Source organism: Cebidichthys violaceus, unplaced genomic scaffold (assembly GCF_023349555.1).
Source record: "Cebidichthys violaceus isolate CVI_PGR_0920_01 unplaced genomic scaffold, fCebVio1.0.p SCAF_8, whole genome shotgun sequence".
NCBI lineage: Eukaryota > Metazoa > Chordata > Actinopteri > Perciformes > Stichaeidae > Cebidichthys > Cebidichthys violaceus.
Window position 1 is genome coordinate 12,741,457 of NW_027176964.1, and position 26,839 is coordinate 12,768,295.

Below are 26,839 nucleotides of genomic sequence, written 5' to 3' on the forward strand. Positions count from 1 at the left end.
ACCCGTTTATTGTCTTTAGATAGATCCAACCAAGCATTATTAATATGCACATACTCTAAAAATGCTCTGAATGTGCATTAACTATAGCATTATGATTAAACACTGCAATCACTAGAGTAGAAACAATTTGAAGGCATTCTTTTCCTTATTTTTGAAGAAACAATGAATCATGAAAATAACTGATTCAACAGCCAATGTTTAAGTTGACAGAGGCTGCACATGCTATGGAAACCAACCCCTGACAAATATGTATATCAATAGTAATTATGTGCTTAACCTTAACCTCCGCATTTCAGGGTCCACCTGGTGACATCATCCAGCCGCTGCCCATCCAGCAGGCTTCCAGAAAGACCAGACGGCAGGCGGAGATGCAGGGAGACGAGGCGTTAGCAGACTACGGCGTAGATGGCGTCGGTATGGAGGGAATGGAGGATGTCTTTGGATCCCTCAACAACCTCAAACAGGACATTGAGCGCATGAAGTTCCCCATCGGCACCCAAGACAATCCTGCCAGGACCTGCAACGACCTGCACCTCAGCCAGCCGGACTATGCAGATGGTAGGACAGAGACAGTTTTTATATTAGTATCCACCATGAGACAAAATTCATCAATAGTAGAACTCGGTCTATAGTTGTAGTGGTAACAGGTTAACATACAGTACAGTGGCCAAGTGTCACAACATTTACTCTTTGTTGTACTTCAACAGTTTGAGTTTAATTTAGTCACTTGAAACTCTCTAAGCATCATCTTACTATGCAGCTGCCAACATCCTGAAGAGAGGGAGAGGAGTTGATGAAAAATGTTGTAATACTCATCTTTGTCACTTTTATAAGCAGCTGCAAGTGATTTTTAAAGTTCTTTTGTGTCCTGGGTGTCACCTCTTAGGGTACTTAATTCTAGAGGTTGTTGAGGATGTTTGAAAGGATGACTGCAGGCACTACTCAGGGTTGAAAAAACAACCAATATTGAAAATTTATAGTAAATGTTTGGCATTTTTGACTGAATAACAACCTAAATGATGAATGCATTATTAGAACATTTGCTGATGGATTAATTTTGATCAAACGATTGATTCCTTGCAGCTGTAAACCAAAGCTATTACTTTGGAAATAATAAACAACAGTTTTTAACCGCCTTGTGGACATGTTCACAAAACCTGACATACATAAAACATCCGTGTATTTTCAAATAGTTGAGCTGTGATGATGTGGACATTAAATAACAGCAGTAGTATTCACTCTCTAGGAGGACAAATCTGTGCTTCTCACCCCTGCCTTGGCTCTGTCTCATGGCTGTTTCTCTCTCTCTGTCTTGCAGGTGAATACTGGATTGATCCAAACCAGGGCTGTATCGGAGACTCCATTAAAGTGTTTTGTAACTTCACAGCAGGCGGAGAAACGTGCATCCACCCAGATAAGAAATCCACAGGAGTAAGTAACAGACAAACGTTAACATCTGTTAAATACAGACCTGAAACAAATGTTGTGTTAAGTAAAAAACATGTAGGAGCTATTTGCAGCTATTTTAATTAAGATCTGTGTACAGCTACTGTAAAAGTGAAACATTTTCAAGTTCTCTGATTGTCATTTAACTTTTTCTTATCATATAGGTTAGAATATCCAACTGGCCCAAGGAGTCTCCAGGTTCATGGTTCAGTGAATTTAAACGTGGCAAAATTGTGAGTCACCCCACATGACTTTTAAATTTCTTATTTTATTTTTCATTACCTACCTGTAGATGTTCACATCCATTTTCACTTTGTCTCAATTACTGTAACTCTTTCCCACCATTCTCTCGCTTTCCTACACTGCCTTCCTGTCATACATCTCCCTACCTTACCTCTCTCATTTTTTCCTTTCCTATGTACCTCCTCTCCAACTTTTATTTCAAACCATCCCTCACCCCTCCTCACTCCATCCTCTTCCCCTTCTCTCTGTCCCTAGTTGAGCTACGTTGACATGGCAGAAAACACCATCAACCCGGTGCAGATGACCTTCCTGAAGCTGCTGAGCTCCTCGGCACGGCAGAACTTCACCTACATTTGCCATCAGTCTGTGGCCTGGTACGACGCCAAGGCAGATAACTATGACAAGGCACTGCGCTTCCTGGGCTCCAACGATGAGGAGATGTCTTACGACAATAATCCCTTCATCAAGCCTCTGATGGACGGCTGCTCGGTAAATACTCATTATCTAACTTTCGGTTTGCAAAAAAACTGTTTTTCGGATTCCCATGAAATCCCACTTATCCTCACAAACTGAAAGGATTAGATGACTAAATATTTAAGGGAAATACTTTCAGCAAAAATGCTTGGAAAAACAGTTATTAAATGTATTTAGGATAACAATGGTGGGATGTAGTTGTACTTCAGTATTCCTATTTTATTATATTTTCTACTTATACCTCTCTACATATCAGAGGTAAATATTGTAGTTTTCAGTCCACTACATTTATCTGACAGCTTTAGTTACTTTACAGATTCAGATTAATAGAAGATATAATCAACTACCAAATGATGATGTATTGAAACAGATTAAACTACCCAGCAGTTTTTGGGGGCCAAATTGAACCTCTGGTCAGAGGAATTATGTTTTCTGGTTAAATGTCCCATTCTTCTGAACTAAAGGATGAAATGATCAGATTTTGGTGGTCAAAGTCACATTACTTATGACATACTATATTATGACTTTTTGTTTTTATGATAGTACTATACCATTACTTTCTTTCTTTTATTTTTTTCATTTCAGAAGCTTGTTATCAAAACTGTTGTTGGTTGATTGTCTTTGAAATCAATATTATTTAAAATAAAATTCATTCATTTTCTGTACCTTATTTTTCAAGGTGATTAAGACCCCTTGTGTGTGTTTTTTTACAGAAAAATCTGAAGACAAACTTTTTTTTCTTTGAGTGATTATTATTAAAGTTGCCTAAAAGATTGTGAATCATACTGCACCACCTTACTAAATAGCTGTCTGTCCTTTGTGTTCTCAGCTGAAGCAGGGCTATTCAAAGACAGTGATGGAGATCAACACTCCCCGCATCGACCAGTTGCCCATCATTGACGTCATGCTGAATGACTTTGGGGAATCCAACCAGAGGTTTGGCTTCGAGGTTGGCCCTGTCTGTTTCCTAGGCTAGACACACACCTGCTCCCCGCTGAAGGACAGGGTCAGAGGGTAAATATTAACACCCACATGCTGAGATCCAACATCCCAACTTCTCTCCCTGCGAAGCAAAAAACCTGTGTTTTCTTTTGTTGCCGAGAAGATCCACTCAAGCCCGGAGAAGAAGAGTGCATCTAGGCCCTGTCATGAAGTCGCTGACCAGGGGAAACTACTCCTCGCCCTTGTAGGGCCAGAATCACATGACTTTAACTTACATGCAGTAATGGGAGTGACATCAGGAAAAGGACATTTGATGCCGTGGCGGACAGCTGCGCACTTTTAGTAACAAAGAGAGGATCCACTAAATCCAAGCCCCATCCTCCCTTGTCCTTCGCCTCCCACCATGCCTCCCTCTCTGGATGCTCCAGGTGCTGCTCTGAATACAACCACAGAGGTGCTTTTGTGCAGAATCACAAAACACTCAAGGTGCTACAAACAAAAAGTGCTTTTTGATAAAACTGTAATTATTATTATTATTGTGTATAATATTGTTTCTTTCCGAATCCACTCTAAAAACTTGCATGTGCCCCAGCTCTTAGAGTTTAAATAAATATTTGGTAAACTATATAGAAATCAATCCAATGAATATATTGGATGTGTGTTAAAAAACTAATTTGTCTTTTGAAAACATTCCAATTTGTAAGTAAAAAAATAATACTTGTGTAAATATGACTTTCATCTGATTTTTATGAGAGATAACCTAACTGGAACATGACATTTAAAACTAAAAGCATTTTTTTTTTCATGACACACCAGTTGGTATGTCCATCAGGATATTAAGCCATAATAAAATGAGATCCTAATATAAATATTGTAAGAAAAAGAATCACTCACCGAGATGTTATATTGTACCTCAGCTTCTATTTAAAAAATGTGGACATATTCAACTTCAACTGAGCTTATATCTTGATAACACAATCAAGTTTGAACATTATTTGTAGTGGCTAACTTACAAAGAAAACCTTTTTTTTCTTTTTTGGAGGTTAATTTGTCAAACTGTTTGTTTGTTTTTCAAAATACCCCCAAAAAAACCCTGTTGATTTTGTTATTTGTAAAAATGAACAAAATGTTTTCCTGTGCCTTGAATTGTTCATTCAAAAATATTAAAACTGGATTCTGAAAAATGTCGGGTTGAATGTCTGTATTTGAGTGCAGAAATAATTGGTGCTCTTTTGTGATTCTGCCCTGCCTTAAACAGATTACCTTCATTCCCCATGATAACTTAAGATTAGGTGGAGTGTTTGGGTTCATGTGACTGCTTCTGCGGCGCTCAGGTGCTGTGATCTCTTCCACTTTCTTTCTCTGACTCAGATTTTACTTTGATCAAGATCTGTTTGCATCGCCACCTCTTCAGCTTAAAGCTATATTAGCATAGACTTCAGAGCCGCTTTCAAACCTGTGTAATTATAGTATGTTTACAAGCTATGTACAATGGAAATAAATATTTGGTGCTTGGCCAAATGCACACTGCAATCGTTTGCATTCACTTACAGATTATCCTATATTTGTTTTTAGCCAGTTGAGTAGATAAAAACACTGTATCAAGACTTAATGCATGGTCACGCACAGCATGCTGAGAGTGTACACTGGATGATGAAAACACTCCACAGGCTGATAAGGCTTCCAACTTGCACCACTGGCTTTGTAGAAAATGCACATGACAGACAAAAGATCTTCACAGGATAGTACAATTATTTGTTAGCCCAGCTATCGATTTACATTGTTGATATTCGGTAAGGGGTTTTGAGTTACTACGGAAAAAAACAACCTGTGAGTATGAGAACCCCTGTAAGCATATAGGTCAATTCAGAGTAAAACATTCACTCTACTGAGACAGTTCTGATCAAATTGCCAACATACTGTGTCATGCCAGAGGGTTCAGTTCACTTCCATTTACCCACTTACAGACATACTGTGGAGACGTTTGATATCTTGATTCCTATTCTTCAAGGTGAAATGAGATACTTAAGTGTCAAACATATGGCTTGATTCCAACTAACCCTACTCTGACTGTCTATGACATGTTATGCTATCAATTTTCATGATAATTTTTTTCGACATAATATACAATTACTTTTTTCATAACAGTGTTTTAGCAAACTATACTATAACATTTCTCGCAATACTATACTATGAATATTTAATTGACATGCAATACTATGACTTTGTTTATGTGAATTTTCCTTATACATTCAACGTACTATTTTTTTCACGACTTTTTTAAACATAATCTACTATGAATACTTTGACATACTATACTATGACATTTTTCAACAAACTATACTATGACTTCTTCGTGACTTTTTTTGCCATACTATGTCTGCGGTCGAAAAGTTAAAAAATGACCTCCTAACGTCTATTCCTAACCACTTTTCCTTGACCTCTTTGGAAAATGTCTTGGGGTCGAGGAAAGATGTGAAGGAGAATGTATGAGGAGTTAGGAAAAGACAACCGTGGTGTTTGGAGAATCCGACTACACTTTCACTAAGCTACGTGATTATGATGCAATGGCGGATGTCACTGACGTAGGTCTGCCATGGAGAAACTGCAATGAAGAAGGACTACAAAAAGCGCAACTAAAACATGACAAGATGAAATCTGATACTCAATAGCATGCGGGCTTTATGAAGAGCTTCTTTTGTGAGAGGCTGCTTCACTCGTGGTGTGTGAAGGAGAGACACCGGAGCTCCTTCCTTCCTGCTGCTTTCACAATTAACAATCAGCACAGCTTCAGTAGAAATTGACAAATTCACTTGTTACTATTCATTTTATTTCGTATTCTTTAAAAAAACAAAACGTATTTGTTACATGTTCGAAGTAAAAAAATACATATAAAATGAAACAAAAGGATTGTCACTGTGTTGATAATCATCAACATGAATCCCATTACTTTATGACTGTATGAGTATAATTGTTAAACCTGTGTAAGATAAGCATATCGTTTGTTTTCATGGACGGCCGAATGGTGAGTCACTTTAAATGTTGCCGCCGCAAGGAATTGGGGGACAGAATTATCTACTTTCCTTTTGTAAAGAAAGGTCCAGTGTTTCCTATGCTAAAGGAGCCAATAAAGAAAGCATTGAAGCGCCTCTCAAAAACATAACATTACACAACATAACATTTTTGTTACCAATTTTACCATGACTTTTTTCAACATACTATACTATGACTCTTTTCATGATATATTTAAACATACTATACTATGACTCTTTTCATGATATATTTAAACATACTATACTATGACTCTTTTCATGATATATTTAAACATACTATACTATGATTTTTTTTTATGGCATTTTCCTAAATATTAAACAATGACTTTTTATTGAAATTTTTCGACATACTATACAGATTTTTTATGTAACTTTTTTCAACAAATGATATTACTTTCTTTTGACATACTATATTAGGAATATTGAATTGACATCGTATACTATGACTTTTTTAATGGCAGTTTTCAACAAACTATACGATGACTTTTTGTCATCTGTATTATGACCTTTTTTCAACATACTATAATATTAATATTTAATTGATATACTATACTATGACTTTTTACGACACTTTCCATTAATTTTTTCAAAATGATCTCTTAATATTTTTTTTAATACAATGACTTCTTCGTGACATTTATGACATTTTCGACATACTATAATATGACCTTTTTCATAAAACTTTTTTAACCCTCTATACTATGACCTTTTAGGACCTTTTTTCGACATATTATATTATGAATATTTAATTGACATTGTATATTTTTACTTTTTCATGTCTTTTTTAACAAGCTATATTATGACCTTTTTTGACATACTATAATGTGAATATTTATTATCATACTATACTATGATTTTTGTAATAGCATTTTTCAACATACTATAATATGAATATGTATTTAAACATAGTATTATGAATATTTAATTGACATACTATACTATGACTTTTTCATAAAACCTTTTTAGCACCCTATACTATGACCTTTTTAGGACTTTTTTTGACATACTATATTATGAATATTTAATTGACATTGTATACTATGACATTTTTCATGACATTTTTAAACATACAGGACTATACTATGATTTTTTAAGGGCATATTTGTCATACTAAATATTTACTTTTCATGAAATTTTTTCAACACATTATACTATGACTTTTTCATGAGTTTTTTAATTAATTTTTTCTAAATACTATACTATGACTTTTTTCATGGCATTTTGACATACTTAAATTACTTTTTTACTATTCTTTTATGACCTTTTTGACATACTGTAATATGAATATTTATTTTCATACTGTACTATGACATTTTTCGACATACTATACTATTACTTTTTTATAGCATATTTCAACATATTATAATATATGTATTTAAACATAGTATTATGAATATTTAATTGACATCATATACTATGACTTTTTTAATGGCAGTTTTCGACATACTATACTATGACTTTTATGACCCTAGCCCAACTTAGGAACCGAAAGGGAGATTGTGATGATTATCCCATTTGGTTGGATACCATATTGGTGAAACTAATCATGGGTGCCCAGTGCCCACCTTAAAACTGTGGTGATTGTATAGATCTTCTGTGCTGTAATGTTAAAGATGTGTGCAGCATCCACGGTTTAGAATTTAGTTTTGCTGATAATTTAAGCTTCATGTAATTGTCGTTGCACCATGTGATGAAGCTCTCTATCAGTCCTTTGTAAAATAGTTTCTAACCAAAGACAGAATGTTTCTCAGAGGAAATTATTCACTGGAATCACATATGTCAATATAGTGATGACTTCCAATTTTGCCAAAATAATACATTCAATATCTTTTATCAAATGTTTTGAAAGTCTTCACTACAGATATCATACGAGTCTGGAAAGACATGGATGTATACTGCAACTGTTTGGCGGAAGCGGTAACTCTAGGAAAAATTTTAAACAAACATGATTTTTTTTAATGATTTTTACAAAAGTCACCTAAAAGATTCTGTGTACAGTACTGCACCACCTTACTAAATAATTATGTCTTTTGTGTCCACAGCTGAAGCACGACTATTCTAACACTAATGGAGATCAACACTCCCCGTATCGCCGAGTAGCTCACCGTCGACGTTATGCTGAATGACTTTGGGGAATCCAACCAGAGGTTTGGCTTTGAGGTCAGACCTATCTGGTTCCTCGCAGGACACACAATGAACCACATGTTTTTATGTGCCTTAAATTCTTCAATATTCAGTAAAATATTAATACCGGATTCTGAAAAATGTCTCTTTTTGTTATTCTGCACTGCCTTACACATATTAACTTCCCTCACCATGATAAATTCAAATTAAGAGGATTAGTGGCTCAACGTGTTCATGCGATTTATTCTGCTGAGCTCAGTTACTGTGAGCTCTTCCACTTTATTTCTCTGACTCTTTGATCAAGATCTGTTTGCATCTCCACCTCTTTAACTTGAAGCCATAGACTTCAGAGCCGTCACACAAACCTGTGTAATTACAGTATGTTGAGAACCTATGTGCAAATGAAATAAATATGCGGTGCTTTGTTAAATGCTCACTGCAATCGTTTGCATTCACTTATCCTATATTTATTTATAGCAAATTGTGTCAGTATAAACACTGTATCAACACAAAATGCATGGTCACACATTGCATGCTGAGATCTTATGTGCCAATACAGGATGACAAAAACAATCCCCAGGTTAATTGGTGCAGATTAATTGCACCACTGGCTTTGAAGAAAATACAGTCAGACCACGTCATAAAAAACATCTTCACAGTATAGTAAAAAGAAAACTGGATTTTACAACCACCAGTCTTTTAGCCCAGTTATCATACATTGTTGATATTCTGTGAGGGGTTGTGAGTGACTACAGACACCTACCTGTGAGTGAGTGACCCTGTCAACATTTAGGTCAATTCAAAGCACGACAACCACTAAAAACATTCACTTTCTGAGACAGCACCAATCAATTCATGTATACCAAATAACATGCTGTGTCATTCCAGAGAGGTCAGTTCAGTTACATGTATCCACACACAGACATACAGTCGATATGTTATGTGATATGTTGTACCTATTCTTCACATTCAAATGAGCTGCTACAGCAGGGTATGCCTGTGCTGCTGAAGACTCTACAGCCAAACAAATTGACAGTAATTATCTTTTCTCGCCGTGTGTTTGTCATTTTAGCAGTTGAGAGTATAAAGTAAGAGATTTGATTCATGATAATGAGGGATATGGGATAGATTTGACAAAATAGATTTCTGCCAAAAACAGTAACAACTAAAATATCTGGTTTGATTCTTGTGTGTGTCATTTTATTAAGTTTCACGGTTAGGTTTTAGTGTTAAATAAAAAAAAGAGACAAATCTGTAAATAATCTACTCATTTAAGTGTTTGCATTTGGTAGAAAATAATTCCAAATGAGCGAGAGCATCATAATGATGGCTTTCAACACCGACTTTTGCAGACAACACAAACACCGCTGATGTTAAAAGGGCTTGTTCTAATGCTCAAACACCTTTTACATGTTTATGGCCATTATTAGATTAACAATGTCACAGACACTCCTCTAGAAATCTCATAATTACACTCACAACAACTCCATAAACATGTCATGGCAGGCTTCAGTAATAAAGTGTCATTACTGTTGCCGGCCATGAAATATTTATGTCCCCTTGGTTAATGTGAAGTTGTCAGAGCAGGGATCCTTACAACAGTCATTTTCAAACAAAGCAGTTTGGAAGCAGAAGCACAATAACGTCATAACCATACAAAATGTTTAAATTGTGTTCATTTATGCAGTATTACACCATGATTATTACACTTTGGGTCAATCTTTGATTCACTTGACCTTGGCTGTAGCTGACTCACAGTACAACATAACAAAAGCTATATTGTGCTCTCAATATTAGTGGTGATAAACATCAACATTTCTATTTATTTTCAGAAGTACAATAGTGGACACACATATGGCTATGAGTGAGTAACATTTTTTAATACAGGCTTAATCTCTGAAGGCATAATGACATGTTTTGCTGTTAGGTGAAAATGATCGCTTTGTAACATCCAGAAATTCAGTAAAATAGTTAAGATGGCATGTGTCAGGACTTATCCATCAGTATAGCTGATGTAGTGTGCACAGGCAATCCTATTATGTTAACTAGAAGATGCAGCTAGCTTAGCACAGTATTGCAGCTAATCGAGAAAGTTAGCTATTTGATATAAACTCATTTTCATTACATAAAGATGTAAAAGTTACTTTTCATTGGTTCTGTGTCTGAGTCTTGTGCTTTGTACTGGACAGAACAACAATAGATTTTCAAACCCATTGACCATCAGCACAGATGCCCGTCAGGGGTGTGTCTTCTCACCACTGTTCTACAAAATACACCAAAGACTGTATTTCACACTGACACTGTAAAGATGACCACATTTGCTAATAATACAACTCTGGTGGAACTGATTTCTTGGCATGATGAGAGCTTACAAGAACAAGGTCTCCTCTCTCGTCAACTGGTGCAAAACAAAGTGTGCTCACCATCTCAATACCTGTACGGTATGGTAATTCTACATCCAGCAAGAAAAAAACTGTTGGACAGAGACAAGCGCACGATTTCTAGAATAATTGGCTGGTTACTCCCCACCATTTCTGAATTATATCACATTCCCAATTCAGCAAAAAGGTGTGACAATTTTAAAGGACTCCTCACACCCTGAAAACCCTCTATTCAGTCTACTACCTTCAGGTAAAAGACGCAGTATTAAGACAGAACATCTCACTTCTACAATTACATTTATTCTTAAGCAATCAGCATCTAAAATGCTTCACTAGTTGTATAAACAAGCACATGCAATTTAAATTGTCACTTTACTGGCATGAGCCATCTGGTTGCCATACTGTATTTATTGTATGGTTACTGATTTGTAATTGTGGTAGTGTGGTTTTGTTGTGTGTGCTATGTGATTATATGTTTTGTTTAGTGTACCGAAACAAATTCCAAACTTGCATATGGCAGTAAATTATTGAATCTTGGTCTTGGTTACAAGAACAGTGAAAACACTGCAATTTAGTAATTACAATTTTTATTTTAATGTATACTGATAAACAACATTTTTCTCTTAGTTGCCAGTATGGGTAAGATAATAATTCTCCCTTGTTATGGGAAATAGTGTTAAATCAGACTCAATTTAATGTCATTATATTATTTAAGTAGCCCTAAGTCCCAAATCACAAACTCGCCTCAAAAGGCTTTACAATCTGTACACAACAGGACACCCTTAATCCTTAACCGTTTTTACTGTTACTTTTATTCTGCAAATCTTATTTTGTGGACTGTCGGTTTAAATACCTGGACAGTTGGTGCCAAAATCTAGGAAGCCAACTAACATCAAGCTACTATTGAGCAAAGCAACAACTTCAGCAGATGAACTGCTTAATGAGCAGGAGTAGAAAACTTCTGTCGTACTGGAGAGACACTGGGTGAAAAAAATAACGAACAAAAAGAGCAATCGCACATTTTCCTGGATAAAGGAAGATGAATTGTTTAAAATTGCCAAAACCATGTAATGTTCAGCTATTTTGAGAGGAACACCATAAAAGCCTGTATTGACAGATAGTGTCTCTTTTCATAACTGCTTGTTCTTTTTATATATTTCTTGAATTCCTACAGACATTAAATCTGCTTGATTTATGGACATTTTTCAGTGGTCTCTTGTTTATTGCTTCATTACTTCAGTAAATACATGCTTTGTAGCAATATTGAAAGTGTATTTGAACTGTAGAAGATACCCCTGGCTCATCATATGTCATAACAAATTTGAATTGGATTAAGCCACAAAGCAAGCATCAGCCACTGTTATTGCTAGAGAGAATCTCATCAGGAATGCAGGCCATGGCTTACGAAAAAAAAAAACCTTTGTTCAAGTGTGCCAAGAAACTTCGGTCTCCTCCTGTCAGAGACACTTCTTGAGTTCAAGTATTCCCTGTTCAAACAGTTTCACTGGGAAACACTCCAACAGTACTGTGAGTCATTGCCCAAACCGTCACCTTATCCCAACCTGCTGTTGACTTCCTATTTGGAGAGGGCCTGGAGACACCCCTACTCCTCAGGTCTGCATTAGCATTGCCTGACGTGCCCAGAGAAAAGCTAAAATGTCTGAAACCAAATGTGTGCCCCTAAACTGACAGAGCTTTGCATCCTCCTTTCTCCTTTGCTGCCTTTTCCACCGTCTAAACAAATAAAAGATCAACAACGTGTCCATTTCCTTAGAAAAAGGGGGGGGAAATTGATTGGCATACCAAAGTGAAAAGGCTTCCAATCAGGGTAAAGGTGACTTCTGCTGTCAAGGACAGGCTACTGCTGCAGCCTGTGAGGACGTCCTCGAGGGGAAGGTCTGAATGGCAAAGTATAGAAGCCATGGATCGAGTCAAGAGCCCTTTAGGTGAAGAATGATCCGGGCATATATTAGAGATGAGATTAAATCTATCGACCAATCAAGAATGTTGTAAACAAAAGGAATATCCATTTGAAAAAGGCTATATCTGCTATTACTTGACTATTTTTAGCACAATGTCTAAACTAATGAATGCTTTTAAGACTCTTAGTCGATGCAAAGTTTTTGCAGATGGGTTCATCTCATAATCATGAAATATAAACCAATAGGACATTTGTGTTTTGTCCCCAGTAAGTTATACTCAAAGCCATTTCTTCAAACGCTGCAGAAAACATTCTTGAACTACTGGTTAGGAGAAATAAGATACATGTCAAACAAAAGTAGCCTGGAGCACTTTTTTCCCAAAGATGTTTCCAGTCTTATTCAAAAACATGAAAATGTCAGAAGGTTTATGTTTAGACATAAAATTACCAGTGTTTTGTTACAGTAGATCTTAACTGAAGTAAACAGCTTGAGCACCAAAGCTGAATAAACAACTGTTCATCTTAGCCCTCCACAAACTGTGAACTCTATTTGCATGCATAATGAGCACTCCACGCATTATTTAACACCTTGTCTCAATTATTTTATGCACTGAAAATATTGTGCCATATGAGAGTATGTGACTAATGGCTTTGGCCGGAGAGGAACATTACAACAGCACTACGCCACAGAAACTGTTTAATTTGTTTCAGTAATATGACAGATGTTAAGTTTCCTATACGGAAATTAGGTCGTAGTGATCAGGAGTGTTTCCCCTGTTTAAATGGTTGGTTCATTCAAAATACAAAAAAAATGTTTTGTTTGTAGTGGTCACAGCATTGAAAATTGTCATTTAAAAAAATAACTGCAAACTCTATTTCCAGACACAACGCCCCTCTTACTGTAATAGAGCAGTTCCAATAAAAACAAGGTTGTTTTTTGGTGGCCAGATATAGAAAAGCTCATTTTCTGCCAGTGAAAAAAACTGAATAATTTAAAAAGTAACTTTTTTGTTTCACTATTTCATTGACTTATGTCTGCCCGCAATTTCATGATTGCTTCAATGTAAAGCTGTGTAAGCAGCCTGCTGCCTAAAAGTTAAGAGATTGGCCAGACTCTTGTTAACACATAGCAGTTAGCCAAATGGAGCTCCAGCTGTTGTTTGGTTGGTTCAACTTCAATTGATTTTGATCTATATAGTAAGTAAAAATGTACTTATTTTCTCACATTTTGACTCCATATTTTGGTATATGATATTTTTGAAATTGAACTTATTAATTTATTTTGAAAATGTTTTATGGTAATTTTGGTGAACTGAACTACATTTTCACTTAAACACTAAAGTAGTTCACCAAAAATGAAATAATAGTAATCCTTGCCATATAAAAGTACATTTTGTTATTTAGTTGCTATCATAATTATCCTCTCTCTCTCTCTCTCTCTCTCTCTCTCTCTCTCTCTCTCTCTCTCTCTCTCTCTCTCTCTCTCTCTCTCTCTTTGCGTGAACAGTCTTGCACAAAAACGCAGCAGCAGCTCTGATCTCACGCCTCTCTCTCCTATTTTTTGGTGAATACTGCCAGCTGCAACTTTTGTCACCGCACAGCTGCCGGTGGTTCCTCCACTCACACACACGCACACGCACACGCACGCTGGATTCATTAAAAGTCCAGAGAGAGGCAGATGGATGATGTCATATCCGTGAAGAACGGTCCCTGTAATCCAAACGCAGCTAGGATTTTCGCTGCATGCATACCCACAAACTTTTTCACTTTCTTGCAGTGACGAGGTTTCTCCCCGCTGCCCACATGGCATGCGTGACGGGGACGAGTGGTTGGATGTGCCCCCCTCCTCCCCAGGAAGCCGTGCTTTTTACCAGCGCGTAGCGGACGAGGTGGCGCGAGCCCACGGTCAGAAAACCTGCGTGAAAACTGTTGTACCCGTCGCGGAGGAGCTGAGGAGGGAAACGTTGAAGCACCCGACAGAATGTGGTCGCTGTCCGTGGTCCTGAACCCGCTGCTGTTTCTGCTGCTGATCGGATACTGCCCTTCAGTGGTGAGTTCCCTGCCTTCACATTTCTCTCAAAAAAGAACTTCGACGCGAGCTAATATTGGCATGCACACTTCTTGTTTAAAAGTTCCGTTGAAGAATTAGGGTGGAGCATTGCGCAACGGTCAAGGAAGGACCAACAACAGAGAGAATGAGTCATTTCAGGTTCCTGGCATTTGGGGCTGCTTCTTTGCTGTAGTCGCTGTAGGCTGTATGCGCTCCGGCATTGACCCGGCATTGACAGTAATTAACACTAATATGTCAGAAATGTTTTGGGGGAAAAAAAATCTGAAATAATAAAGATTGAAATAAAGTGGTGGTAAAGGAAGAAGCAGCCTCACAGCACTGATGTTTATTGCCTACATCAACCAAATAGCATTGATATTGATCCTGGAGTACTGCCAGGCATATAACTCACATTTAAGGGAGAGTTCAATCATTGTAAATAGTAAATAAATAAATAAAACATATTGCTACAATGAATTATATCTAAATCCCCCCCCCCCCCCCCCCCCCCGGACAGAGGAAGCGGCACTAAACATCTTGATACAGGCATATACTTTCACTGAAATGTTTTGTGTCGTCTCATGTCATGTATTTTTTCGTGCTACTTTACTCTATTCTTTTCAAATGCAATGCTTTATAGGGAAATGTGTCCTGTGCTTTACGAAAAGGGAATGCATTTTGGAGCATTGTAACAAATTAGGAAGAGCAGCTTGTAGATCACCAAGCCATTTGGGCGAGAACAATGGTCTATTAGGCTCATCCCACCATGCAGAGTACAATCCCTGTGCCAGTGTCTTGATTGCAAAGCAGTGTCCTCACATACTGTATCACCTTGCCATGATTGAAAGTGGTGTGCAGAATTACTGTTTCTCAATTGTTCACAAAAAGAGAAAAACGTTTACAGGTAAACTGACAACTGAATAGAGATATGTCAGAAAGTCTAAATGAACGGCAAAAACAAAGAAGAACCAGCTGTCGGAATTATGAGAGAAAACACTCTTTGTGCGGAGATGGAGAGCGCATCTGGCTTGGCTGAGCTACAGATTCATTTTAATATGAGGAAATGTGATGATGAGAAGAGGGGGAAAGGAAGTGTGTCACTAAAGAGACAGTGGAGAAAGACCGTTTTAACATGGTAGTGAAACTGGTTTCTTTTTCGGAGCCTTTCAAAGCAAAGTAAGGAAAAGAAGAGCTGCGGGTGTTTTTTTTTCTCTCCCTCTTTTATTCCATCCAGCTATGATGCTATGAGAGAGACTGATTGCAGCTACAGTCATGGTGCACCAAGCCATCCAGTGTCTCTCACACTACTTCAACGTACCACACTTGACCTCCAGATATTTCAATGCAATATCACTATTGTTGAGCATGAGTTCAGAGGTGGCGCATAATGTCAAAAATAAGATTGTAATGGTGAGACTATGATATTATTATATCTTCATGCCTTTTATCTAACAATCATACAAGGACCAATTTAGCATCAGGGTATCAGTAGAATAAGCTTTAATTCCAAGATAGTAAACTTTACCAGCAAACAATAGCAAGGGGTACAAAGATCAGGCCTGTAGTGTTTTGATAACACCTGAAACAATTTTCTCACAATCTGATAACGGTAACATAAGAGAGTTGTGCAGGGAGACAGAATGAAAGCTCAGAAGATTGATAGTGCAGAAGGTATTTTGTTATTATTGTTTGACTTCAAGATACAAAAAAGCAAAAAGATGTGGCACAGGCAGTGTTTAAACCTAAATTTGAGATTAAATATTAAAAACACAAATTTCTTCATTGCAAATGACCTATCCGAGGTTTGATCAGCCATTACGTTCTTAAAACACGTTCTTTTCTACGGCTGTAATACAGTAAACCTACAAAGTAATTATGTCTGAGCTTTCTTCTTGACGGGACGTCTTTGCCTGCTCAGAGGGGCCACGATCTTTCATGGCTGAGACCAAACGCTCTTTAAACTGCTCAGGCTAACAGGTAAGGATGAATGGGAGAAGGAAAAGGACGCCTGCACTATGAAAACAGGACACTCCTCTTTTTTATCCACAAGCTTCAAAGGCTTGCTGAGGGCAAAGTTCACATTTCACATGTTATTCTCCAGCCAGATTGAGTTTTAGAAAGCAGAACAAACTCCAAATAATGGTTGGTTGTCTGCCAAAGACGCTGGTAGTGCAGACAAATATGCCATCCGCAGACAAAGGGTGCCAATATTTGGCTGGAGGCTGTGTTAATTTCCCATGCTGAAAATAAACAGCAGTATTGTTCAAATAATACTGATGCTGTTTGTCTGTTTGATAGCTATCAACTTTTCCAGCACTTCAGGACACTTTGATCAATATTTGAAGTGGAACTGGTTTTTATTGTGTAGTTGGTGGTGCATTAAAATATGCTGCATTGGCTGATGATGCATAACTTTATGTTCTTTAAGCTTTTTTACTCTATCGCTTTGGAGCATACTGAATGTAATGAAGTGTGGGAAAAGCTCCCACAAATCAGGTTTATCTGAGTCTCCCAGCAGGACTTTCAGTTCAGGCCCAGTGAGGAGAAACAGAGGAATTTCTGTACTTGGGTTATTTATCAAAGCCAGGAAACACTATTTATTGTTGAAGAGGAAATTCACTGGCGACCATATACTGTGGAGGGATATATGAAAACAAAAGCAATGTATTCCTGCAAAGCCCAGACTTTTTACAACTTTTTACAAGTTACGGTTGCTGTTAAAGCTTTGCGGGCACAAGGCAGAAGAACGGATGACCCATGAGGAAAAATAAGAAAACCTAACAGCTGTGTGCCGTAATTTCCTGTTAGTGATATCATCGGGGCTAAATCTCTTTAGTGTGTCTGCCTGTAGATATGTGTGCTGTGCATTTACAAATGTACTTGTGTTTCTGCATGCAGACCATCAGGCCAAAGGAGGGCTGGCAGGTGTACAGCTCAGCTCAAGATGCAGATGGGCGTTGTATCTGCACAGTGGTGGCACCTGAACAGAATCTGTGCTCCAGAGATGCCAAAGGAAGACAGCTCCGCCAGCTCCTGGAGAAGGTATGTGCTCATGGCAACACATGTTTCTGCTTCAGCGACAATGCCAATGACTCTTTAAACACACACATTCACTGTAAGCAACCAGCACACCTAAATTCATATGACACATCACATTGATTTCTATCTTTCTTCATACTTCTTTGTTGCCCTAATCCTCAGAGAGATTGCACCAGCCAGGTCCATAACCCTATTTTCCACTTCTGAATATATTACATGGATGACATCAGCTGAATGGCTGCGCTGCATCCCGCCTAAACAGAACTGTAGTGTTCCCATTTTTTCGCAAACATCCATTGAAGGCTATTGGTGGATTATTATCAGGCTTTAGGCTTTTGATTAGGAACATTATTTCTGTCAGAAAGTGGACTCTCATCAGAAAATCAGCCTTTCGATGGTTTTTATTACTTTTTTCCATTCAGCACAATTTATTTTTTTAAAGTATGAATTTTGAATCAATCACACAAAAGTAGCTCTGAATAACCAACGTTGTGAATTGAAGTAGAAACATGACTTTCAATTCCAGATGACATTGTTTTTTTTAAAAAGCGTTTTCTACAACCATAAAAATTGCACTTTCCTCAATCACTATGCCTTATAAGGAAACATTGGTCTAGCCTACATTTTAATGTTGTATGCCGAAGGGTGTTTTCTGTCATTCACTGGGGCCTTTGATACTAATGTACTAAGCTGCCTCAGGGCTTCAGTGAGGCCATTTCAGGATCCCTCAACCAGAGCCAGAAAAGTATGCAGAACACAATGTATGAGTGTTGTGCCACTTTGCTAGCGATGTGCTCCAGTAGTGTTGGTTGGTTAAAATTAGAGCCAAAGAGAAAAGAGAGACAGGACCACATTTCTTCTTGTTCACATGCCCCAAAAACCCACTGAGCTTTTGTCAAACCAGAGAGTCACTATAATGTTTCTGTGTCAAATATCTACTCTGAAATGTGTTATCAAACCAAGCAGATTCAATAGACACTTAAAAAACAGGCACTTTTAACTGACAAAGTAGAATATATGTTTAAAAACTAAGAGAAAACAGAGCAAGAATGTTGCCATGTAACAGTTACGTGTCCATGTAAAATCCATTCAAAGCTCTATTCAGTTTACACATGGATGGTTAAAAGACAATCCTGTTGGAGGTTAAAATGTTGATTTGTTCTTTGGGAAGTTGGAGCATGGCATGCTACTAAACAGCTGAACATGGAGGACATTTTAATCTTGCAGTGGATGGAAAAATCAATGCTGCACGGTTTCATTCTTTTCAAAAGGTGCAGAACATGTCGCAGTCAATTGAGGTGCTGAACCTGCGGACGCAGAGGGACTTTCAGTATATCATGAGGATGGAGAGCCAGATCAAAGGATTGCGGTCAAAGTTTCGACAGATCGAATCGGACAGGAAGACGCTCGTCAACAAAAACTTTCAGGTATATTTCTGTTTGAGGTTTAACTTTGTGAGAAACATCACAAGAGAGTCTGTTAAAGGATCTCCTCCAAAGATACCTCAGAAGCATCTGAATAGATTAACTTTAATTCTTGACTAGATCAATACATGTCTACCAATGCCCGGCAAAGGACAAAATGGTCTTAAAAGTTAGACAGGCTGTGAAGAAAGCATCCAGATTCTTAAAACTCTTATCAGCGAGAGTGACAAGATCCTGATGGTTACATGAAGTATTTCCATTTACAATTTGTTTAAAATAAAAAAAAACATGTAGGCAAAGAGTAATGTACTTTTTGCAGCAGTAGTCAAGTACAATATTTTAGTTTTTCAGTGTAGTTTTCACTTATATAAACTCATCTGGTACGTTATGTTATACATGCTACTGCCTCTTCCTGTGAACCTCTGAACACCACTGTAAAAATCTGACACCAAGTAATACCAAGGTACAAATCATCAATACTGATACCTTTCAGAGAGAAGAACTTTTTTTTTATTTTCACAGAAAAGAGAGAGGATTACCATGTAATTTGACATTGTATAATTGGCCCTGACATTACACATCAATAATAATCGGGACAATTACTATAATGATTATTATCATCCATTAGTGAAATTTGTTTGGCTCTTACTAAAATTTCTCCCTCCTCGCTCTTTCTCAAGATAAACTTTTAATACAGACAATTTCTTGCAATTATTACAAATCTGTTTTTCAAGAAGAATCTGAATTTTGTGCAAAACAAAGGATGTACCCACTACTATAAAAAGATGCAGTAAAAGATCAACAAGTGAACCAAAGGGAGTAGAAAATGTGCTTCAGTTTTCTTTCTTGAATGTTCTGCTTGGTTAAAGATGTTTAATCTTGTACTGTAAAACTCCCCTGAAACAGCTGCATTACAAACAAACTGAACTGTCTTTCTGCATTGAGAGATTTGCAAAGATAGGTACTTTGCAGTGGTGTATTTTTGCCGTTTTCTAGGAGCTAAAGGGAAAGATGGAGTCCCTGCAACCGCTGATACCTGTCCTGGAGCAATACAAGACAGATGCCAAGCTCATCTCCCAGTTCAAAGAGGAGATCAGGAACCTGTCTGCCGTGTTGATGGCCATCCAGGAGGAAATGGGAGCCTACGACTACGAGGAGCTGCAACAGAGGGTCCTAAACCTGGAAAATCGCCTCCGCAACTGTATGAGCAAACTCAGTAAGTCCATCGCAGAACGAGCAGATTCAGGCACGGTGAGCACAGATTATTTGATGGCAGAGGAATCATAAGCGCATTTCTTGCAGCTATCAGCAGATTGGCATTTTGGATAAAGAGCAGGGGACAGTAGAACTGCTACTGGAGGCAGAAATCATGTTGAGAAATCCTCAAAGAACAATTTCCCAAGCTAGAGGTAAAAGGTGGTAGCATCAGGAAGCCGTGGCTGCTAAATAACACTACTACAGTGTAAAATCCCGAATGCTAAGTATATGTCTATTTATTATTTTTGAATCCTTCTGGTTCCGTTTTTTTTCGTTTGGAACTGAAGCTTTAGTTCCTTTGCTTCACTCATTGATGTTTAATTTAGCTATACTCAACCAGTGGGCCTCAATGGGCCTCAGTTGGCCATAAAGGTAATGCCAAATGGTTAGATTAAATCAAAAATTTAATTATTTGGTAATTTACAAATCTAGGATTTTGTTTTACATCTAAATGTGCTTAATAATTCAGCAGCACTAAAGCAACTGTCTGGCTCACATACACTAATTGCACCGCATGACAGGAGTCAAACAATGTAAATTTCATCAAATTAAATTTATCGTAACGTTTTACTGGGAATCCACTCTGGAAGTGAGACGTGAGCCGCATGTAAGTGTTCTGACATGCAATCAACACCAACTCCGGTAAACGTCTCTGCCCGTCTGTCAGACGCAGCTCCTGGGGAGCTGAGCAGACAGCGGCTCGCTAACCTGCCTTCACAAGGCTGGCTGACAGTCAGACATTTACTGAACCAAAATAGTTTTCAAATAATCAGTATTTGTAGGCCCATGTATTGATTAATTGATTTTATTTCTTCGCCCACCGTAGCAAGTGAGGGGAATCTGCCTGTAGTGAAACAGGCGAGCTCACAAACAGACTAGGAAGCTTCATCAATCAATATAGATACGGTTAATAAGTTCAAACCTCCGCTGGATCTCCGTTGGACGTTCATCTCACAGACTCAGTGTGAATTGATGTGATTTATTATAATGAAAACTCATCTGTTCCGAGAGACGTGCGAGTGACGTCTTTAACGCTTCTAAAAACGCTTTCACTGCGGATTGGTCAAGCTGTAGGAGGAGCAATTCAACATTATATAGATAACTAATTTTAACTTCACCAATCAGCTGTTCTTATACCATTGTGGCGCTTTCAAAGCAAGCAACAGGATTAATTAGAAACAGGACGTCTGACTGAAAGCTCAGGTCAAAACGGCGTGTCGCCCAGAAAGGTGCTGCGTCGCTTGGGACCAGTTAGGACACAATGCCATGGACGTAATGCGCAAAAATATATATTTGAATTGTTCGAACCTTTGTCTTTTTTTAAGAATGAATATTCAAATGTTTTCTTTGGCCAATTTAGACAGCCCTAAAGCACAGTGTGTGCTCATTTAATTCTGCCTTCAAAGCAGCTTTGCCTCTGATAATGGTTTGCATAACTAAACTCCAATTTGCCGACTGCCATGTTTTCAACACTGATGGAGCCTGTCAAAGTGTCAACGTGAATAGCTAACATGTGAATGCTAATGATATGTGGCTGGAATTCTGCCTGAGCTAGAGATGATTACTACAGCATTCATAGTGTGTGAAGCTTTGATTGATTAGGTAAAATAGCGGTTAAACAATATATCGGTATAACAAGTTATCCGCTTCTCCTTCGGATCCAAAACAGACAGTCTATTATTCATCCAGTGAAATTAAGACTACACTATAGATTCCCTGTGGTGCCCACGGCCCTCGTCCAATGAGACAGTGTTGAGTCACACACAGCTGAGATTTAACTTCTGGTGGGTCAGGGTGTTGAACTGCCAGGTAGGCCCCAACTCCCTTTGTTCCAACCACATGGTGAAGTCCCAACACTGGTTATCCTCTTTGTTTCTATAAAAGAGAAAAGCATAATGGTATGTGTCCAGATGATGAGCACAAACAGTCCAGATCTAGAACTTTTGTTTATCTGTTTGCCACATATTGTATTTATTCCAATATTATCATCATAACACTGGCTGTAGTTTCATCATGTGGAGCTGCAGCAGTTTGTGCTGTATGTGACCAAAGCTGTGTGATGTTTCCGCAGCATGTGGCAAGCTAATGAAGATCACTGGGCCGCTGACTGTGAAAACTTCAGGGACCAGATTTGGAGCCTGGATGACCGACCCACAGGCGTCTCCCAAAAACAACAGGGTGAGCCGAGTTAATGGTCTTTGCTGTATGTCGCGAGCCTTTGAAGCAACGCGGGGCAATTTAATAATTTACATACAACCGCTTCCCTCCTGCTGTTCACTGGGGAGAGATTTGTTGACTTGCAATATTATACTCACTAAAACTTTTTGTACACTTTAACTGCTGGGATCAAACATAAATGTTGATGTCCCTCTCTGGACATTTTGTGCATTCTTTTAAATGAATGGGAGAACTCACTCAACACTCTTGGCACAGTGCCTTCATCAGCATGTTTAACAGAAGAGGTAAAAGCACAGCCTTTGCATACTTTGTCAATTATCCCCCGAGCACTCGACACATTAATGGCCAGCTTTTAAAGGATGCTGCACCTTAAACCTAGACATTTCAAATAAATGTACACAGCAAACGCTTCAAGTTGATAAAGTGTCACAGAAAGGAAGAAGCCTGTATTTAGTCAGGCATAGCATTGCTTACAGTTTGCTCAACCAAGTTAAGGACTTTGACTATTTTCTTTGCTTAGAGCATTTTTTATGTTTTTTTTTTAATAATTTGTTTACATCCATATATCACACCAACTCTAACTCGCAGTCTTCTGCCTTTTGCTGACACTTTGCTAGACGTCTTGGCTGTTCCTACCATCAACTGTCAGTCAGTGTAATGGCATGAAGTAGGGATTTGCATTGCGTCACCTGCCTGCTTGAACGTGAACATATAAAAAACATTGACAAATGGAGAGATACAAACATAAAAGTTGCTTTTCGAAACATTGCTCCATCGAAACCAATTGACTAATGATCAAAAACTCCACAGCAGATCTTACACCGGATAGCAAATATTAAGATACTCCAAAATTACAAAACTATCTTTTATAAAACAACCATAAAAACTATCAAATACTAAAATCTTCATTTGGACGCAGTATTCTGAGATGATAAATCCAAAAAGCCTCTTTCTCCTTCCTAGGGTAGTTAAAGTTACGCTCCCTTGGTCCCAGTTTGACCTTATCAATACCAATTTAAATCATTGAACTTGGCCTACAACGAATGTCTGGGTCTTTTTATTTCCACTTTTATGGAGCTCCTGTATTCTTTCATCCTCTTTTTTTAGTGAAAGCCCCATCTCCTATACTTTTTCATGGACATATTATATAGATGCAGTTTTTAGTTTTACAGGTGGTTATTGTTTCACAGGAACGTTGTCTTTACTTATTTGTCCTCAGATCTGGTACATGGACAGCTACACCAACAACAAGATAGTAAAAGAGTATAAATCCATAGCTGATTTTGTGGCAGGAGTCGAGTCGCGAACCTACAACCTGCCTTTCAAATGGGCTGGCACCGACCATGTGGTGTACAATGGCTCTCTGTACTACAACAAGATGCAGAGCAACATCATAGTGAGGTACAGCTTTGAGACGGGCCGCGTGGTCACCCAGAGGGCTCTAGAGTCAGCGGGGTTCCATAACGTTTACCCCTACACGTGGGGAGGCTTCTCTGACATCGACATGATGGCAGACGAGCTGGGCCTGTGGGCAGTGTACGCCACCAACCAAAACGCTGGGAACATAGTCATCAGCCAGCTGAACCCGGACACGCTCCAGATCCTCAACACATGGAACACAGAATACTCAAAGAGGAACGCTGGCGAGTCTTTTATGATCTGTGGAACGCTCTACATCACTAACTCCCACCTGACCGGTGCCAAGGTGTACTATGCTTACTCCACTAAAACCTCCACATACGAGTATACAGACATTCCCTTTCATAACCAGTACTTCCACATGTCTATGTTGGACTACAATGCCAGGGACCGCGCGCTCTACGGCTGGAACAACGGCCACCAGGTCCTTTTTAATGTTACACTTTTCCACATCATCAAAACTGAGGACGACTCTTAAGCCGTGGCACCTACTGTTTAAGTGATAGGAAAACATGGAAAAAAATATATGGTTGCATCTGAATGTTCTAATTAATGTATTTATTATTTATCTGTTTATTTATGTTTTTATTTATGTATTTATGTAATTTCCCCAATTAGTTTTGGGCATTTCATACTCATTTATTTACCGACATCTTGCAATTTGCTATTTTCATACGAAGAGTTAACTAATTATGATCTTCTCCATGTGGAAACATAGCAGTTTCTTCCCCCCAAAAAATAATTCAGTAGAATGAATCTCTGCCAGGTGTGTCTGTAACAACCACTGTTGTATTGTGTGTATCTGTCTGCCCACCAGTTGCAGCGAGGTACAGTAGTGAGTGTACTGGTAGTTCTATTAGCTGTTAGCCAAACACACTGTTCATTCCAATAACTTAACAGACCACCAACCATTATTCCCTCTCTATGGGCACAGAATAGCAGATGGGGGGGTCGCAGATGCACACAGCTTTGTTATCACCAGTGGCCCCTACCAGCCGGGGACCGGTTATATGTAGTGAGTGAGGAGTCAGCAGACAGTCAATGGCAGTATAAAACAAGCAAAAAAAAAGAAGGTGTTTTTAAAAAGTGTGAGTCACTGCAACCATAAGGTCCTTGAGCATGCAGCCATAACTGGGCACCCAAAATATTATGCAGTTTGCTGCAGCAAAATGCAAGATTAGCCGTGGACTACCACAGAGCTGCACGCTCACTCACATACATGGCAGAGATAATAGATGGCTGCACAAAATTAAAACATTTAAATGTCCATTATGACACATATTGCAGGTAACACAATTTAATAATGCCACTTTAACTTAGCAACTTTTAGAAACTCTGAACAATGAACATCCTGTAATTTCTACAGTTCCCTTTTCTCTCTAAAACGAAAGGTTCATTTTAATAATGGTTTTCTCATTCAGTATTGCAAATACTCAAGGCCCTAATTTAGTCATATTTTGACTTAATTGTTAATTTTGTTTCCATTGTTTCCTTGCCATTTATTCATCATCTACTAATTTATTCCTGCCTTTCACTTCCTCCATTTAGCTTTCAATTTATCACTGTACTTTTCCTTTCAAAAGATTTCGCACTTGACCTTGTACAAGACAATAAGAAATGTGATGAACCATAATGCACCTGTATAATTACTGTACTTGGCTTTCTTGTGTCTATGAAGATTCTCAGTCATCCAGGTCATAGGATGTCTTGAAGTAGTAAGTCAAAGTATTTCAGCAAACAGCAAAACGTGCTGCCTTTAACTTAGTACTTTGAGATATTAGCTTTTTTGTAACTTCAGCAACAGCTTGTATGCCTTACTCAGTGCAGTATGTTCTGTAAACCTAAGGATAACAGTTCTCGTGCATGAATGTTGGCTATCCTAATAGCATTTACTGTACTGTAACTGTATACCTGTGTATTTTGTATCTGCGCAACATCCCATTCTCCTTTTCTCTAGCTGTATTAATGGTCTATTTATACAGACAGCAGTAGATAACTTTAATACACATTCATTTGTGTAAATAAGAAGTTACACACAATAAAAATATTGTTTTCATTAAGTCAGTGTTCTGCGTATTTGTGTTCTTAGGATAAGAGCTTAGTAAATTTGTTCAAGAGACTTTTCTGCAAACAAAAGGGAACAATGAAATGCCTCTGACATGAAGTAGCACTGCACTATGATTTAATCTGACGTCACTTTAAATTATAGACTGACTGCAACAATGCTTTTCTGCCAAAATTGTATTTCATTGTCCTCTGAAAAGGACAAAGTGGCTGAGGTTATTTCTCAGTTCCTGCACTACCTTACTTATTTTACTGTTACAAATACAAATTGTGCATTAAAAATTTTAAGTCAAAGTACAAATGTATTAGCATCAACTACTTAAAGTACCAAAAGTAAAATCACACATAAGGCAGAATGGCCTATTTATAGGTACAATGTACAATATATCCTTGCTTTATAAATGTGTAAATCACCTTAATTGTGCAGCAGGTGGTTAAAGGTGGAATCAATTTTGATTGCTTTATATACTGCTATGTAGCTTGTGAATTTGATCTTACATTAATATATCTAAATTAATTTGTTAATCATATCTTCTATTTATTGATTTGAATCTGCAAAGTAAATAGTAAACTTGTGAAATAAACATATTACTAAATGAAAATGTAATTATACTTAATTACAGTGCAAGAGAAAATGTACTTTTATATTTTCCACCACTTCTTTCCGTAAGGAAGAGAGCAGCATGTTTGAGCTCTAAGAGTCACTTTGTACTTGATGACAACTGCTCATAAAACTTCACTCTTTGGTTTGTTGGCTTGATTGGGTTCTGAGGACTGATTGTAACTTTTTATTTGGTGAAGAACATCCAAATATACTGGCATGT

At 37.9% G+C, this 26,839-nt stretch overlaps 2 protein-coding genes across 2 annotated transcripts in view; both read left to right on the forward strand.

Annotated features, from left to right (window-relative positions):
• Positions 1 to 4,625, forward strand: part of LOC137866066 (collagen alpha-1(XI) chain-like) — an 82,742-nt gene extending 78,117 nt beyond the window's left edge. The window contains exons 63-68 of the mRNA XM_068701720.1: positions 297 to 558; positions 1,319 to 1,431; positions 1,611 to 1,679; positions 1,945 to 2,178; positions 2,993 to 3,177; positions 3,269 to 4,625. Of these exons, the coding sequence (XP_068557821.1) occupies positions 297 to 558; positions 1,319 to 1,431; positions 1,611 to 1,679; positions 1,945 to 2,178; positions 2,993 to 3,139 (825 nt within the window). The 3' untranslated portion in view covers positions 3,140 to 3,177; positions 3,269 to 4,625. The remainder of the gene's footprint in view (positions 1 to 296; positions 559 to 1,318; positions 1,432 to 1,610; positions 1,680 to 1,944; positions 2,179 to 2,992; positions 3,178 to 3,268) is intronic.
• A 9,531-nt stretch (positions 4,626 to 14,156) lies between these two features.
• On the forward strand, positions 14,157 to 25,983 carry LOC137866160 (noelin-3-like). Its single transcript, XM_068701863.1, has 6 exons — positions 14,157 to 14,634; positions 17,533 to 17,676; positions 18,945 to 19,100; positions 20,094 to 20,313; positions 22,426 to 22,532; positions 23,752 to 25,983. Exons 1-6 carry the CDS (start codon positions 14,566 to 14,568, stop codon positions 24,427 to 24,429), a joined length of 1,374 nt encoding a protein of 457 aa, XP_068557964.1. The 5' UTR covers positions 14,157 to 14,565; the 3' UTR covers positions 24,430 to 25,983.
• Positions 25,984 to 26,839: the final 856 nt, after the last annotated feature.